Here is a 15,926-nt window from a genome sequence, read left to right on the forward strand (position 1 = left end):
TGTTTATATGCTCTCACCGATCATCAAAAACACCATCTACATGTCTTTATGCTGCCGGGCTGACGTGACGTTACGTGAACCGCATGCAGAGCGACGGAAGATGCAAACATGCATCTTTCCAGAATATGCATGGGATGCTAATCTTAGATGTCCTTGTATAAAAGGTGATGTCTGGATGAAATTACAGGAGAAAAAAAAAGTAAATCGAATCCAATAACTTTCTCAGCTTTTATCTTGTTTTGAAAATATGGGAAATTTAATTAGAAGCAAACTTGAACCGATAAAGGCAGAATTTAATAAAGACAGGCTTGATTTGATTAAGCATTTTACTGTTTTCTTTTTTCTAGCTCTGCTCCTTATCGTTCATCCATCTTATCGCTCATTTACATTTGCGTCGGCCGAACTGGGTGGTGCACAGTCACGAGTGGCAGCAGTCACGCTTTGCTTTGTCTTCAGGTTGCACTCCTGTTCGGCTAACAGAGGACGGCTGTGTGAATATTCATTCAGTTTATCAGCTATGCAGCAGAAAGGAGCTTCAGGAATTCAATTTCATTCACAATTTTTTTCTTTCAAAGACGTCGTATCACACGGAGCGGATTCACACTTTAGTCGAAATCACGCAGGCGTTATTAAAGAACAGCCAAGAATGAGCAAAGCGGTCTGAGATGTGATGAATAGGTTTGGTTTGAGCAGGCTGGTGAGAGGATGGAGTCATGGGTTCATAATGACTCGTGTGCCGGAGTGAAAATCCTCCAATGAGCCAATTTAGCAAAACCTGTCGGTCTTTAGCATCAACAGTTGAAACCAGAAGTTTACATCCACTGTATGAAAGGACAATACAGCCTTTTGTTTCTCATTATCTGTAGGTCCAGTCATTCTAAAATCACTTTTATTGGCTTCACGTCACTGTTTCAGTTATGTGACTCAAACCCAGATATGATTCCTGCAGCCTCGACTGAGTGAAATGCAAATTTGCTTCTGTTGTTTTCTGTGCGTGCTTCACTAATGACCTTAAATACTATCTCTTCATCCCTTTATCGTGACTCTTAGCGACCTAAAATTACAGCGTAAGAACAGCCAACCATTAGAGCATCATCCTGGTTTTATATTTTTGCCCTTTGCACTGTAGCCTTCGTCCTCCTCGCTGTAAACTGCACAACAAGGTGCTCGAGTCATAAAGCAAATTTCCTTTTTTTTATATTTCCGTTGTGGGAAAAATCTCTGACTTTGTGGACACTTCAGACCCGGCTCTGTTGGTTGCGTGACACACACTTTTCCAAAAGCCCTCATATTATGAGGGAGGTCTTATCTTAAAGACTGCCAACATTGTTACCGAGCAAAGGCGGATTTTAGCGTGGGCGGAATATGCAAAATTATAATCCCTTTAAATTTCAAATGGGTGTTTTTGAGCGGGAGGGGCGGACAGTGTGTACGGGAGCAAACTTTCACCGGAGCTGGTTGAGTGGAAGCCACATTTGCTGAGACAAGCAGAGCAGCACTTAAAGAACATATACTGCAGTTTGCTTGAGGCTTTTAAGACGGCAGTTTACTTGTTATTCTCGGTGTGCCGCCATGTGTGTGTGTGTCAGCTTTTAGCCAGCTGTTGTGCAGAAGGAATTATGGAGCTCCTTGTTTCTCGGTTGTGTTTTAGCAAATGACCGCTCGTGTCGGAGGAAAAAGGTTAAATCCTGCAGGACGCAGCAGGAAGCTTGAAAAAATGAGAGTTGGCAGACAGTAAGAAAGGATGGACGGAGTGGCCTCGTGGACCAGCGGGCAAGTAGAAAATGAGGCCAAGCAGCCCGAGGAAAGCAGTCCGAGCCTCCCAGACAGACACTCGGATAGACTCATTGATCAAGTTTCCCACAAGGTGCGGGGAAATTAAGTGGGATAAAAAGAGCAGAATGAGGTAGGTGGGGAGCTCCCTGGCAGCCTGCCTCTCTCACACATCACAGACGGTAGATTACGGAGCGACAGGGCGAGAGAGGCAAGGGCACAATACAGCAGCTACCCAGTCAAAACAGAAGCGTCTGGTGCCAAGGACGGCGGCTTGAACACTGGCTGACCTGGGCATCGCTCATCCGCGCTGACGGATCCTTCCTCCAGCAGCTGGGACCCTCTTGAGTTCAAGTTGTGACACAAGACAAACAATTGAAAGCGCACCCAACTAGATGGGACAGTAGTTGTCACAAAAATGTCGGCGGAGGAAGACGCGTGTCTGTTTTTTTTTTTTGTGCGTTAAGGAAGCAAACACCAGGAGCTTGGCTAAGGCTGCATGTAGCGGTGTGCGATCACAAGAGACAGGGACGGGCCTCGGTGCCACAGCGAGAAGCAGGATGTCATTCTGATTCTCTTTGAATGATCCTGAGGGTGTCCAACACACAAATGCATGCACAAAGGAGATCCCATTCAGTCATGTGTCGTCCTGCTGCTGCAAACACAAACACGCGTGTACAGCTCTGGAGTTTTGCATTTAACCGAAGTCATTTATGCAAAACGCTCCCCCACCTCCACACAGACAGACGAGAGAGCGACTACTTTTACTATTTTATAGGAGAGAAAAGAATCATACAGAAATAGAATTTGGTTCCTAAATTATTTACACGATTAGGAAGCCAAATTATTATCATGCAGCCAACTTGTGAGGGTCTTTTTCTTTTTGTGGAGCAGTCGTCATTAGAAAAGAAATGGATAGAGGACTGAAAAGACAACAAAAGTCCTAAGAAGTCTTACGCAACTGGCAGACATCACAGCGTAGAGTCCGATGCGTTCCACCTTTTTCAAGAACAAACCAGCTGCTTCTTTGTCTGGTAGCGTTTATATCGTTTTACCGCTTTGCGCCGCGTTCGATCATCTGTTTCTATGCGTTAACGTGTCGTATGTGAAGGTCCTCCTTTTGCTTTGTGTGGAATATAACATTTTGCAGCTTTTCATGTCCTTGGCTACTCCTGTAATAATATCAGTGGTGGTTTTAAAAACATTCTGTCATACAGACAAAGTGGTTTTAAATTGTAAAAGCATCTTGTGCACTGAGTGGGTCCTTGAAGAATTTCAAGCAGCAAACACATTTCAACAGGTTAAGTCTGTTGCACGTTCTAATTAATCTCAACTTTAAGCCCGCTGCTGCTGTAAAATGTTTGGATGCCGCAGTCAGCAGGGACGGAAATAAATAAGAAATGCACTCAGGTACTAAATCGCTTTTTGCCCCAGAGCTCACCTTTTTTGCATTTTTATGATTAGAATGATTTGTTGTTCTAAAAAAAAAAAAAAACTGCTTCCCAAATGTATGGAAAATAAGGTCAAAAAGCCTTTTTGGTTGTCTGAATGCACAACAGAGGCAGACAAAGAGAGAATCAGACGCTGGGAGTGAGAATGTTTTGTCAAAAACGGAGACAGAGAGCTTGATAAAGTCGGAAAGCCCCAAATAGAAAAAAAAAAAGGATGAAAGAGGAGGGCAAGTGTCTGACGAAATCTGTATTGACGCAGAGGGACAGGCATAAAAATAGGTAGAGGCGTGGAGAAGAAGAGGAGAGAAAAGATGAGAAGAGGGTAAAGACAGAGAGGAGGCCCTGTCCGCATCCTAAGAAGATTAGAGAGGGAAAGACGACGTGATGCTAAAGAGAGAAAAAGGCAGAAGCTCCTCAGTCACACGCCGGCGCTCTCCGGGTGGATAACGTTTTCAGTTAATATTCCACAAGTAATAGCTTTAAAAGGACAATCAAATTAAATGCTGAAGCTCAATAACGGCATGCCTCCCTTCCTTTCTCCTCAAAGCATCCTTGATGTCAGACTCGGTTAGCGCCCGCCCAACATGATTAAGGAGTGACATGACCGTGCATCAGCTCGCTCTCTGGAATCAGCTGGGCGTGAGTCAGCCGCCTGCTGCTTCGCTCTCCGGGGACGGAGAAGGTTCGGGGTCAGTATGACAAAGAAGCTGAACTCAAACCGGCGCTGAGTCACTTCACATGCCGGCGCGGTTGCTGCTGATACTGTTAGCTTTGATAGGTTGAAGGTGAGAAGTCCGTAGGGCTGAGAGGAGTGCTGTTTTGCATGTAATGAAGGAGTTGTGGAGGAAGCTGTGTTTCACCTGAGCTGCCTTGCATTCTCGCCTCTGAGCTATGAAGTGCTGGTTGAGGCGGTTCAAAGCGGATGCTGTGCACCGGCATAGTTTCTGTCCTTTGTCTCCGCTGTCTTGTGTTTGTTCGAGTCCCAAACAAGCCTCCCCTGCTTTTTTGAATATCTGTATTCCTTTTCTTTCCTCGTCCTCCAAAACCGTCCTTCTTCTCTGCGAGTTCGCACCGAGCCTCTGTTCTTGGCTCTCGCTAACGCAGAACCTCGGGGCAGGTTGTTTAGCGGCGCTGTGGGAGTACAACACACACACACACACACACACACACACACACACTCCCACATTCATGCATGCAGAGGCCTGATTGATTTTTCATTGCTTGTCTTAGTGTAATATGTCCCAAAGTGTTTGCGGTTGTTTTTTTTTGCTGGGAGGGCAGAATTGTCCATCATTTGTCGCGAATGGAAAAAAAAAACACTGAGAATAAATAGAAGGGAAAGATGCGACGGCTGAGAAAATTGAAATTATACCGAGGGAGATGAGTTACAGAAAGAAAGAAAAAAAAACACTGTAACCCAAAGGGGATAAGACCTTTATTTCAAAGAAGGATTGGTGGTTAGATGAGGTAACTAGGAAGAGAAGGCAGACAGACTTTATAAAAAAAAAAAAAAAAAGTGTCTTTGAGTGCATTGTTCTGATATTATTTCTACCCATTTCACTGTTACCCCAGAGAGAAGCGCAGAAGCGATAGATAGCCGAGACGGAGGAGAGCAGCGAGCGGGATGGAGAGACATAAAGATTATTGGATAGTACAGCATTTATCTGCGAGTGTGTATTTGTGCAGAAGAAAGAGACGTACAGGAAGAAAAAAAAGAAGAATAACAAAGATGTTTCATATTCCCTGGATGAAAAGCGTACAGTACGCATGTGTGTGTGCAGCAGAGGGAATGTGCAGCTCCTTTAAAGTGCACCCCAGATTTACAGAATATCCCCGAGCTGCATAAAAATCACTTCACACCGATTTAATTTTGGTTATTGGGGTTTTTATCTTTTGTCCTTAATCCAGTTCGACGAGAAATTAGGTGCGTCTGGGTGCAGGGCAGGTTCACCCAGAGGTTACCCTCTGAACGGAGGTGTTACACAACCGCTCTCTCCACTTTGTTAATATTTCAACAAAAACAACACACAAACACAAAAATGCTTGCCCTGCGAATCGGATGAATCTTTAATGCAAACAAGCTTCGGCGCTGTTAAGTCAAAATCTGCCCCGGCTTGGATTAATAAACACCAATCTGTGTTTGGTTTCGTGCCGCACACAGACAGAACCACACGTCACGCTCGCGGAGAACATAAGTTTTGTGAGGGCAATTTCCATAAGAACAAAATACTTTAAGCTCATCCTGAACAGGGAGCAAATACAAAAAGGAAGACAAAAAAAATAAAGACTTAAGAGGATAAAGTACAGAACTAAAGGAACATAAGCTGACAGCTTAAGATATTAAAGAGGTGAAAAGCTGTGAAAGAGTTTTAAACTACATTATAGTGATTATGATGCACACACACACACACACACACACACACACACACACGCGCGCTCCACTATATGCACAATATGCATAGCATATGGCTCCTTTTTGGTTTTATTCACATTTGCATAGTGTCAAATTTGCACAATCTTCTGGTGTTGCCTCTTACAGAAGGCCTGTACGGTGCAGATCTGTGGTTCAGGTGTGAACCCGGGCGGCGGAGCAGCCTGCAGGGTGACAAGGTGGCTCTGGAAGATGAGAGGGAAGCAGCAAAGATAAAGAGAGAGGCTGAGGGCAAGTAGCACGGAGCCAGACTGTATATAAAACACATTGTTAACTCTGCTCATAAAGCAGTAACATAAGCTTTAATGGTATTGGCTCCGTTCTGAAGTTATTTTTTTAGTGCGGCATGATTCATCATTTTCAATAAACATAAAGAAAAAGGAGCCGTTGGCAGACTCGGGCAATAATGTGCTTCGTCATGAATCTCTGTCATGTGACTCATTCAATCAAATAGCAAAAAAATAAAAAAAAATATGCCGGTTGCAAAAGTACTTCTCATCTTCATTTCCATTGATGAATTGCTCAGCGGCAGAGTGGCAGCTGTGTGATCTCTCAGCGCTCTGATGTGCTGCATACATGCTGTGAATGAGTCAGTGGCTCTGAATGAGTCAGCTATGCATGTACTGAGATGTGCAATGTGAATATCTTTATTTGAGTGGTGCTGGTGTCTGGAAAGCAAATTGTGGCAAAAAAAAATCAGGGATATACAAGTTTTTCCTTATTCTGCTCTGTTTAGTGGACTCGTGAGAACTTTTCTGTTGAACGGACGCAAAGACACGGAGCCAGACATTCGTATCGTGTGATATTACACGACATTATCAAGACGATAGATGGCGTAAGACTTTGTTTGTGCGAATACGCAACAATTTTTCCTCTCCAAAAATATTTAGAAATTCCGTGTAACTAAATCCTATAAGACAGGGGTGTCGAACTCCGGTCCTCGAGGGCCGCAATCCTGCAAGTTTTAGATGCTTCCTTCTTCCAACACACCTGATTCAAATGATCAGCTCATCATCAAGCTCTGCAGAAGCCTGATAACGATCCTGATCATGTCAAGGAGTTCGAGACCCCTGCTATAAGACAATATGTCAGTAGAGAGGAATAAAAGCAAATAAATAAATAAATCTTCTGATACGACCATCTAAATAAGTTAGATTCATGCATATTATTTGCACCTTTATTTAAAGAGTTTAACCGCCTGTCAAGTTTCTTAAGCCACACAGAAGATCATTAAAGTAATATGCATTTGTCTTGTCACAACGTTAGCTCCTTAGCATGAATGTGACAGAAAGTATAAAAGCAACTTACTGAAAATTTGTCTTCGTGCATGCTGCTGTATGTGAGTCCCTCCCTGCACTTAGCCTGAGAGTGACAAAGCAAAAGGCGAGTCCAGCATCCAGCCGGTGTCCTGAAAGTCCAAAGATGTCACTTCCCTCATTTCCTGTAAATGCACTTGTTTCATTTCAGCTCAGTGTAGGAGCCTCTGCTGCTGTTTGATGCTCAAAGATTCCTCAAGTTGACAACAACACTCAGCCTCTCTAGTCGTAAATGAAACTGCGACCAGTTTTGTTTGCTCTGAGATGCTGCTGGTGTTGCTGCAGCCGCTGGTTCTGAATGTTGCACACAGAACCTTTGATGCATCATCTATTCCAGCACAAAAACCAAACTCACAAGAGAAGTTTGACACTTGTTATAAGTGTAGTGGTCTGACTCACGCGGGTTAAAGCCTGCAATCAAAATCCATTCCGCTGTGTGTAACAACAACAATCACGTCCGGGTGAGCAGCCTTGGAAATCTGAAGTTTGTGCTGAGGATTTGGATTATGCAATAAGGCGGCCCTGCTGGTTATTTTTTTGGGGGTGAATTAGCCAATTTAACAGCAATGCTTGCTCCTCCTGCATGCAAATGTTGATGCTCCCTCTTCACTATTTCACAGGAACACCGTTGCTGCATCCGCTGATTAGTGTTTTTTCCTCCTACGGCTCAATGGTTCTGTTCTGCAGAACGGTCTGGCCGTGCAGGACTGTACAAAACAGATGCTCCAATAGAGGAAACAACAACTGTCCTGGAATGATTGTTTTCTGTTTGCTGAATGTGAGTGAAGCTGCTTTAAGTTTAGACACGTTTAATAAGCAGTTGTGTTGCTTTGTTTTGTTACCGACACATTATCACAGCAGCACAGATCACAGGCCGCTGCTGGAGCTGCTTCGGTGAGGTTGGATTTATCCACCATTGATCGCACCGCTGCAGCACTGTGCATAGTTTGTGTGTAGTTTGTGTGTCGCTGTGCATTTCCCCCCCTCAGCCACGCAACGCTCCTTAACCCCAGCTGTGTTAATACGTGGTTCGAGAGGATTAGCATCATGGTGATCCTGCTCAACTGTGTGACACTGGGCATGTACCAGCCCTGCGAGAACATCGACTGCACCTCGGACCGCTGCCAGATACTGCAGGTGAGTCGGGTGTGTGTGTGTGTGAGCGAAGGAAGCTGCATTTCATCACAAAGCAATCAATTATTTGAAATAAAATCACTACTCTTGTTGTCACTGATGCAAACGACAGCTAGAGTTTTTTATTTTTTCCCCTCTTTTATATTTTTCTCCTGCCTTTTCCGAGCAGGGAATTGGGACTCGGTTAGTTTTAATACAGTCGCGCAGAGCCACATGAGATTTTAGTCGCGTCGTGATGAGAATATACTGGCAGAGAGAAATAACCAACAGTTGAAACTGTGTGCAAAACGCCACAGGTAACAAAGCCACAGGTTCTAATTTTAATTCTGCTGCAATTTATTAGTTAAATTAAGACCATAAAGATTAAACTTTAAAGCTGGTTTACTATTATCCTGCTCCAGACGTGATCAGCCCCACCTTGTTCTGTCATTTAAAAGCTTTTTTTCCCCCCTCATATCTGATCCTGTGACAGATTTACATACAGCCTGATGTTAATTCTTATAATACAGAGCACGGTCTCAGTATTGTACATTTCAAATCGCCCAGTGTTTTCGGTTTTGTGTCCTGTAAGCTGCGCTGGGCTAATGTAGGTAATGTGTTCCTGAGTGGGTGATTTGCCAGCTGGCTGAGGACTCGGTGTGTACCTCTGGGATTGTAATTGCTTGTCATTGAAGTAAATTTGGCAGGCTCAATTTCAGGTGTGACAAGGACGACCTAATTCTGCCTCGCACGCTTTCGGTTGCCGGTTTTTAACGTCCGCTGACACCGAAAAGCTTTCCGCGGTCACCTGCATGCGACGGTTTCTGTCCGTCTGTTGTTGTGTTGACTGATTGCGGTGCCGCGTCCTACCTGCCTACGGCACATTAGCGTGGATTATAATATCAAATTAAAGCCCCGCAAACCAAACGGTAATAGGTTTACTTATCTCGTTGGATTTTCTGTCTTAAAACTGCGCATCTTTCTGCTTCTCTTTTCCAATCCTCCACCTCTAATGCCCATCTTTACTCCTCCCTGTGTTCCCATTCCCCTCATCCCACACTCTCTCTCCCTTCCTCCATCTTTCGTCTCTCTAACAAGCATATTGTCTCCCCAGGTAGTGTGAGGGGTGCTGTTCAGGTGGTTGCTAATGGTAACAGGAGGGATTTTGCTGACAGGGCTTAGATAGTTAGAGTGGCCCTCACATGCTTCTGCAGCCCTGTGTGAATAGACAGCATCCTGGAGGATAGGAACACCGGCAAAACAATGCATGCATATATATCGTATGTTGGATGTGTAGCGAGGCGGCGCTCTGGACCTCAGTGCTTGAAAGTCAATGTGTGGGTCTTAAACCTTAAAACAAGGCTGAAGCTTTTGCACCGTTTCCAAAGGCAGCATTACCGCATCACTGCAGAATGCTAAGTCCTGCAGTCCCCCAATTGTTCAGCCAAGCATTAGCATTAGCCGCCAGCAGCTGCTCGTGTCCGTCAGTCATCACAGAGTCCTTCCTGTAACAATCAGATCGGCTGCGTGTCGCTTTAAAGGTCGCATTTGTTTGGTACAAAACAGTAAATGCATCTTTACCGTATCGGCGTGCAACATGTGCAGCGAACATGTCATGTTTTGTGTAGTGCTTATGAATAAACAAGGTCGATGTTGCCTCATTAAAGATGCAGGAAAAAGCAAAAAATCATGCAGCTATCACCTGTCTGGAATAAGCTTAAAATCATCGAGCTGAACACGAGCATTTACTCACATCTTCACACAGGATTTGAACCTTGTTCAGGTCCTCAGTTGAACCCACTGCACCTCCACATTCTGCTCCCACTGTGGCCTGTGCTGCTCTTCATACCGATCTTGGTGAAAAGACCTGCGATGGCCCAAAGTCTCCCATCAGATTTTCAAAAAACTTGTAAATGGAATTAGTCGGGAGAAGGTGAAGAAGTGTCGTTTCCTCTGAGACAGCTTGAATCCCAAAATGGTGAAGTGTTATTAAGGATGTTTTGAGCAGTAATGCCAAGAAAACACTGTTCACCCCAAGTTTAACGCGTTAATCTGAGACCATGGTGGTTTTAGGAGAGCATCACGTTCTTAAATCAGAAAAAAATATACGTAGGATTTGGATTTGAACTGAAAACGCCAAAGAACTTCAAATTAAAAGTCCCCCTGAACAAATAGGTAATAGTTAATTTAGTGTTGCCATCATAAATCAATCAAAAATAAATAAATAAAATAGAAAAAATACAATCTAATTTAGCAGTTTATATATTAGTCCAAATAATACCTGCACTGCACAAGTGTGATTTTCAAACTAAGGACTGCTCAGTTAATCTCTTTGAGATTTGTGATACTTTTTGAAGATTCTTTCCAATTATTTTTTCATTGCTTTGGGGAAACAGAAACCTCAGAGCATCAAACCAAAACCATCTCCACAGCTAAACACCTGCAGCGTTAGTGTAACCCACCCTCTGAAGACGACACCTCATCTGTGTCACGGTCGTCACCGAATGACCCCGAACGAACCGTACAGGAGGCAGCGGGTCGAACAGATAAACTCGCTTTCAGCAAGCTGCAGCTCAGGAGGTCCTCTCCAGATGTCCTGATTTAACTCCTGTTTGCTTCTCCCAAATGGAAAGTCGCTATTCTAATTTAATTGACTGCGGTGGAACAAGATTCATTATATCTTCAAATTAGCACCTGTTCAGTCTTTTTTTTTTTTTTTTTTAAAGGAGCTTCAGATGTTCAGAAAACACAAAGACACACTTTGTAGCGCGACCATTTCCCTGCGACGCTTGTCCTCGTGTTGCCTTTGGTTTTTATACGCTGATTAACTTTGTCAGTCGCAAGTAGACTAAGAAACACACACATAATATCGTTTTATTTTTTAAATGGTCCGCCGTCACATTCCTGATGACCTACTTACCGCGTCCTCTCCTGCTGCCAAATACGTGGCACAATGACAGCATATGAAGTAGCTTCCACACCGGCTCCTGTTTCGAAATCATGAAAGGAGCCGTCACAAGACAGGCCCCGGCCGCTTTACAAATCGCGGCGGTGATGAAACCTGATAGGCTGACTGAAGAGGAAGCTGGCGGTAGTGACAAATAACTATGATGAATTCATTCCCCTTTCACTCAGAGCGGAGCGCGACAGGGATTTGACTGGTGCAGCCAATGTCGGATTACATGTGAAGCGTGCAGGCTGCATTATTTATCAAAACATCATTTAAACAGCATGTGAGGCTGATTTTCTCATCTTTTCCCATTGAGTTGTGCCAGCTCTGTATGCTGGCTGTGTCTGAGCTGATGCATGTGGTTTAATGTGTGTGTGTGTGTGTGAGTGAATGAGCAATGATGGATCACACATGTTGGCTTCAAAAATGCATTACAAGGCACAGTCATGCCCATATATTTACACACAAAGCCGTGCTCGCCCAAGTGCCAGAAAAGCATATACACTCTGAGCCTCGTCAACACCAATTCCCACGAGCACCAGCGATTTGCAACAAACTCACTTCTGTCTCTGCTATTAGGGGGGTTTGATTTCTTTCTTTCTGTTTTTTTTAAATAACAAACGGCACAAACAACGTCCACAGTTGTACAACAAGAGAGCAGATCGCTGTTTCTGTATCCGATCTCTTGGCTCTTGCTATTTCCGACTGAGACGAAACAAAAACAGCTCGAGCTTCTGCCAGTGCTGCAGCATGAATAAATCCACACACACACACACAAAAATTCTCACGCCGTTTATCTCATTCAGTGTGGTCCGTAGCTGCGAACACCATCTTGCAATTGTTCATCAACGCCGAGTGGACAAAAAAAAAAAACCCTCCCTCTCTCTTATGTCCGACTGAGGCCTGTTACTCCTGCTTGTCCAAAATAAAAACCACATATCGGTGTTTTCTAGTCTGCTGCGGCTTATTGTGGAGTCTCTAGTTTGTCATTTAACTTCTGCCTGAAACCTGGGAGAGGTAATAACCTTAAAGCACTCGCGGTAAATTGTTTTCCCTTTGCGGCGTGTGTGTGTTGGTTTGAGCCATCTGATTTGTTGAGTGCACAAACTCTATTCCCAGGGTACTGTACTTTAGCGGCTTAGAGCAGCATCGGGTTGGAAAATCCTCGTTAATTTTTATTTTATTTTTTTTGCAAATCTTTAGTCAGCGTGTGTTTTCCAAATCTTAACACCTTATCCCTTTTCTTTTTTTAAATCTGTGAATTACTGTCCAATTTAGTCAACTTTTTTAATCACCAGAGTTGCTTAGAAAAGCAGCTTAGATGGGTAAACATTCTTGCATTTGTGTAATTTATCTTTAAACTGCAAGGTGGAGATGCAACTCTGCATCATTATGGTCCAATAAGGCTTTAAAATAAAACGTCAGCATCGACTTTAATTGAACACTGACTTCCAGATAACAGCTGTTTACAAGTTTGTTTGGAAAAAGTCACATGTAAATAGTTAAACGGCAGGTTTTACACATAAGGTGAAGTCGTAGATTAGCATTTATATCTGCGGCCATAACAGCTGTAGGTTTAGCAATAGAAAAGACTTGATGTTCTCTGCAGTTAGGTGGGAAATTATGTGCATAAATGGGTTTTGGCATCAGCAGCCGGCCAATATATACATAACACCAGCATATGAGATGATGGCAAAGCTCCAATACCATGCATTCCTGCTGCAAAGTAATAATCTGACTCACATACTTTGATTTAAGCCGATTATTCCATCGGTAGAAGCGTAGCTCCGTGTTTTCCTCTGTGCGGTGATGGAGGATGACAAACTGAAAAAGCCAAATTATGACCAGTAACTTTTCAGCGATGACTTCATTTGAATTTCTAGGCCTTTGAATTCTGTGCGTCAGGAGGCAGCAGCTTGAGTTATGTGGTGCAGGAATATGTAACAAGGCAGCAAACACAGTCATACAGCCTCGGGGCGAAGTACTGGGAAAGAGTTTTGTTCCGAAAATACAATAGGCGGTTTAGCTAGTGATCTGAACATAATAATGTAAGCAGGACATGGCAGAGATATGTTCTCATCTGTCTCTCTTTCTCTATTTCTCTCTCACCATTTTCTGTCTCTTCATCTTTGTTTTCTCTGAGGTTTGACCTGGATCTCCCTCTTTTCCTTTTTTTTGTTCCTGTTCACTTCTCTCTTGTGTTGCGATTCAACTTTTGCAGCGTGGGCTGCTTCGGATCCAGCGGTGTTGTGTTAGCCGTGTTCTCGGTGCACGCATGCACAGGCCATTCAGACGACAACATGAGCGGCGAAATCAGCTCCGTCATCCGTCACTGGAGAGCAAACACACGCAAACGTGACTCTCGAACATTTGTTAGCGTGTTATTAGACCACAAGCTGTATAAAGAGGCAGCTGGTTGGAAAGCAACTAATTTGACAGCTCCTGTGAGCTTTGCGATGAATCTGCCGGAGCGTGAACTTGCTGCACTTAAAGTGTTAAAACTGCTTTGGAGAGGTGGAAAACAGGCGGCCGTGCATTGTTCTGGGGCATTTGAATTAAAACACGGCCGAACTAAAGAGGAAAAAAAACAACTTTAAGCTTGAACAGTGTGCTTCAGAGCATGTGCACCTTTTTGTTTTGCAGTCTTTCAGATTTCAATCAAAATAGTTTTTAATTTTCTTTTTTTTTTTTTCCCCTGAAGTTCTACTGTTACAGAATTAAAGACAAACTTTTTAAAGTCCAGACGATTTGTCCTCATCAGAGACTGAGTTGCTCTTCATTCACTGAAAAACAGAGTTGGGAAGAAAAAAAAAAACGGGAGCTTTGTCAACAGCTTGAGCCAAGTAATTTCATGAACACACCAGACGAAGCAGATGCCCGGCCCATGTGTTTCTAGATTTTCGAAAGCATATTTTTGCCTCTTTTTTCGCTCACTTCATCTTCCTCCTCTCTGCTCGCAGGCCTTCGATGCGTTCATCTACATCTTCTTTGCGTTGGAGATGGTGGTAAAGATGGTGGCTCTCGGCATCTTCGGCCGCCGCTGTTACCTGGGAGACACCTGGAACAGACTGGACTTCTTCATTGTCATGGCTGGGTAAGAAACTAATCTCACACCGTCAGCGTTTAATTGAGCTTCTGGCTCTTAGAATCGAGACACATTATGGTGAGTCAGCGAACTCAAGGCCTTTGCTGGATCCCGTCTTTATTATTATGTCATTACTGTACAATGATATATATTATCCTACTTCACTACAGGGATGAATGACTTCACCTCGACTTAACAGCTCTGGATCCTGTATTTAGATCAGATCTGGTACGGATTAAGAGACGTGTCAGATCCTGGATGAAATAAAGAGCTAAACAAAACAGAATTACTGATTTACAGTTAATAGCAGCCATGAGAAAAACCACCACGTCGGCCGTTTCAGCAGAAAAAAGCAACAAGACGACATGAGTTCATGTGACTGAGCAGCTGCTGAAGTTGTGACTGTGTTTACACCGATCCCACAATGCTTTTATCTTTGAAACCGGGTCTCATAATGCCAACAAATTATCCTGTCCTGCTGATCGCGGGGTCACATCAGAAAACGCTTGTGTGTGTGTGTGTGTGTGTGTGTGTGTGTGTGTGTGTGTGTGTCGCTCCGGACGGCGATGACAAACAACCTATTCTGCTCGTTTTATTCTGAAGGACTCGTTGGCTCCAGGACCTGTCGTTTCCCAGCGTTCATAACGGCAATCTGTCACCATTACGCCAGTCTGCTGCAGTTTACTTAAAGCTATTTGATCAATTGTTTCTTAATCTCCTCATTAAAAGCAGAAAGAAGATGAATTCTGGCCATCAGATGCTGTTAGGTGCAGCATAATTTTATTACATTTTCATATTTTCTTCTTGCATGTCTGTGGATGAAGCAGTTTACCAAAGCCGTCCAATGAATGAGCGACCTGTGTGTGAGACATGTGACTTCATCTGTACGACTGCTGGTTTTCAGAAGTAGAAAGCAAAGGACGCTAATGCACAGACGCTGCAGTGACAGCGTCCTCTTGTCTTCATCCGCTAGTTTGCATAAAGCTGCATAAACCAGACACGGTAACTTTGTCGCACATGCAAGATTGTTCAGATCATCAAGTGACATAATGTGTAATAATGCACAAAAAGAAATCAAAAGACTAAACACATATTTGCTATGAAACAAATAATTTAACTGTAGTTTATAAAGTGAGACAGTTCATCTGTCTGAAGTGAAGAAAAGTCTGCATCCTGACATCCGGACCAATCCCATCTCTGTGTTGGATAATTATAATAATGACGCTACTGCTGCTCTTCCACATGTAAATGCACTGAAGTCTTGCTTCGGAGACGCTCATATGGATCCTACTGCTGTCTGTTATAAACCCAGGAAATGGTCCGACCAACAGCCGCAAGTACATTCATGTTCCTGTTGTGTTGCAAGTGACACGGCAGCCTAACTGCCCTCGTACGACTCCAACAGGTTTTCATTCACACATGAAGCCGACACATGAGATGCCATCAGATTAGTGGAAAACAAAGAATCATTTAGTTATATACAACTTGGCATTCTGCTAAATAGGAACCAGACTTAATATTATTGTGTTTAGCGATCTGTGTGAATTTAGTGCACAGCTGCTGTCAAAATGGGCTTCAAGGTGGATTGGTGGTTAACACCGTCGCCTCACAGCTGGAAGGTTCCCCGGTTCGCGTCTCGGTGATCTTTCTGCGTGGAGCATGTTCTCCCCGTGCATGCTCTCCGGGTTCTCCAGCTTCTCCAGCTTCCTCCCTCACAGTCCAAAAACATGCTGAGGTTAATTCCCCCTAAGTCAGCTGGGATAGGCTCCAGCCCCCCACGGCCCTAGTGAGGATTAAGCGGTGTATA

The 15,926-nt window shown here is 43.8% G+C and overlaps 1 protein-coding gene across 1 annotated transcript in view; it reads left to right on the forward strand.

Moving 5' to 3' along the window:
- Positions 1–15,926, forward strand: part of cacna1ia (calcium voltage-gated channel subunit alpha1 Ia) — a 106,104-nt gene that overhangs the window by 26,209 nt on the left and 63,969 nt on the right. The window contains exons 2-3 of the mRNA XM_008296611.1: positions 7,997–8,108; positions 13,995–14,128. Coding sequence (XP_008294833.1) covers positions 7,997–8,108; positions 13,995–14,128 — 246 coding nt within the window. The remainder of the gene's footprint in view (positions 1–7,996; positions 8,109–13,994; positions 14,129–15,926) is intronic.

Source organism: Stegastes partitus, unplaced genomic scaffold, assembly GCF_000690725.1.
Source record: "Stegastes partitus isolate 25-593 unplaced genomic scaffold, Stegastes_partitus-1.0.2 Scaffold1139, whole genome shotgun sequence".
In the NCBI taxonomy this organism is placed as follows: domain Eukaryota; kingdom Metazoa; phylum Chordata; class Actinopteri; family Pomacentridae; genus Stegastes; species Stegastes partitus.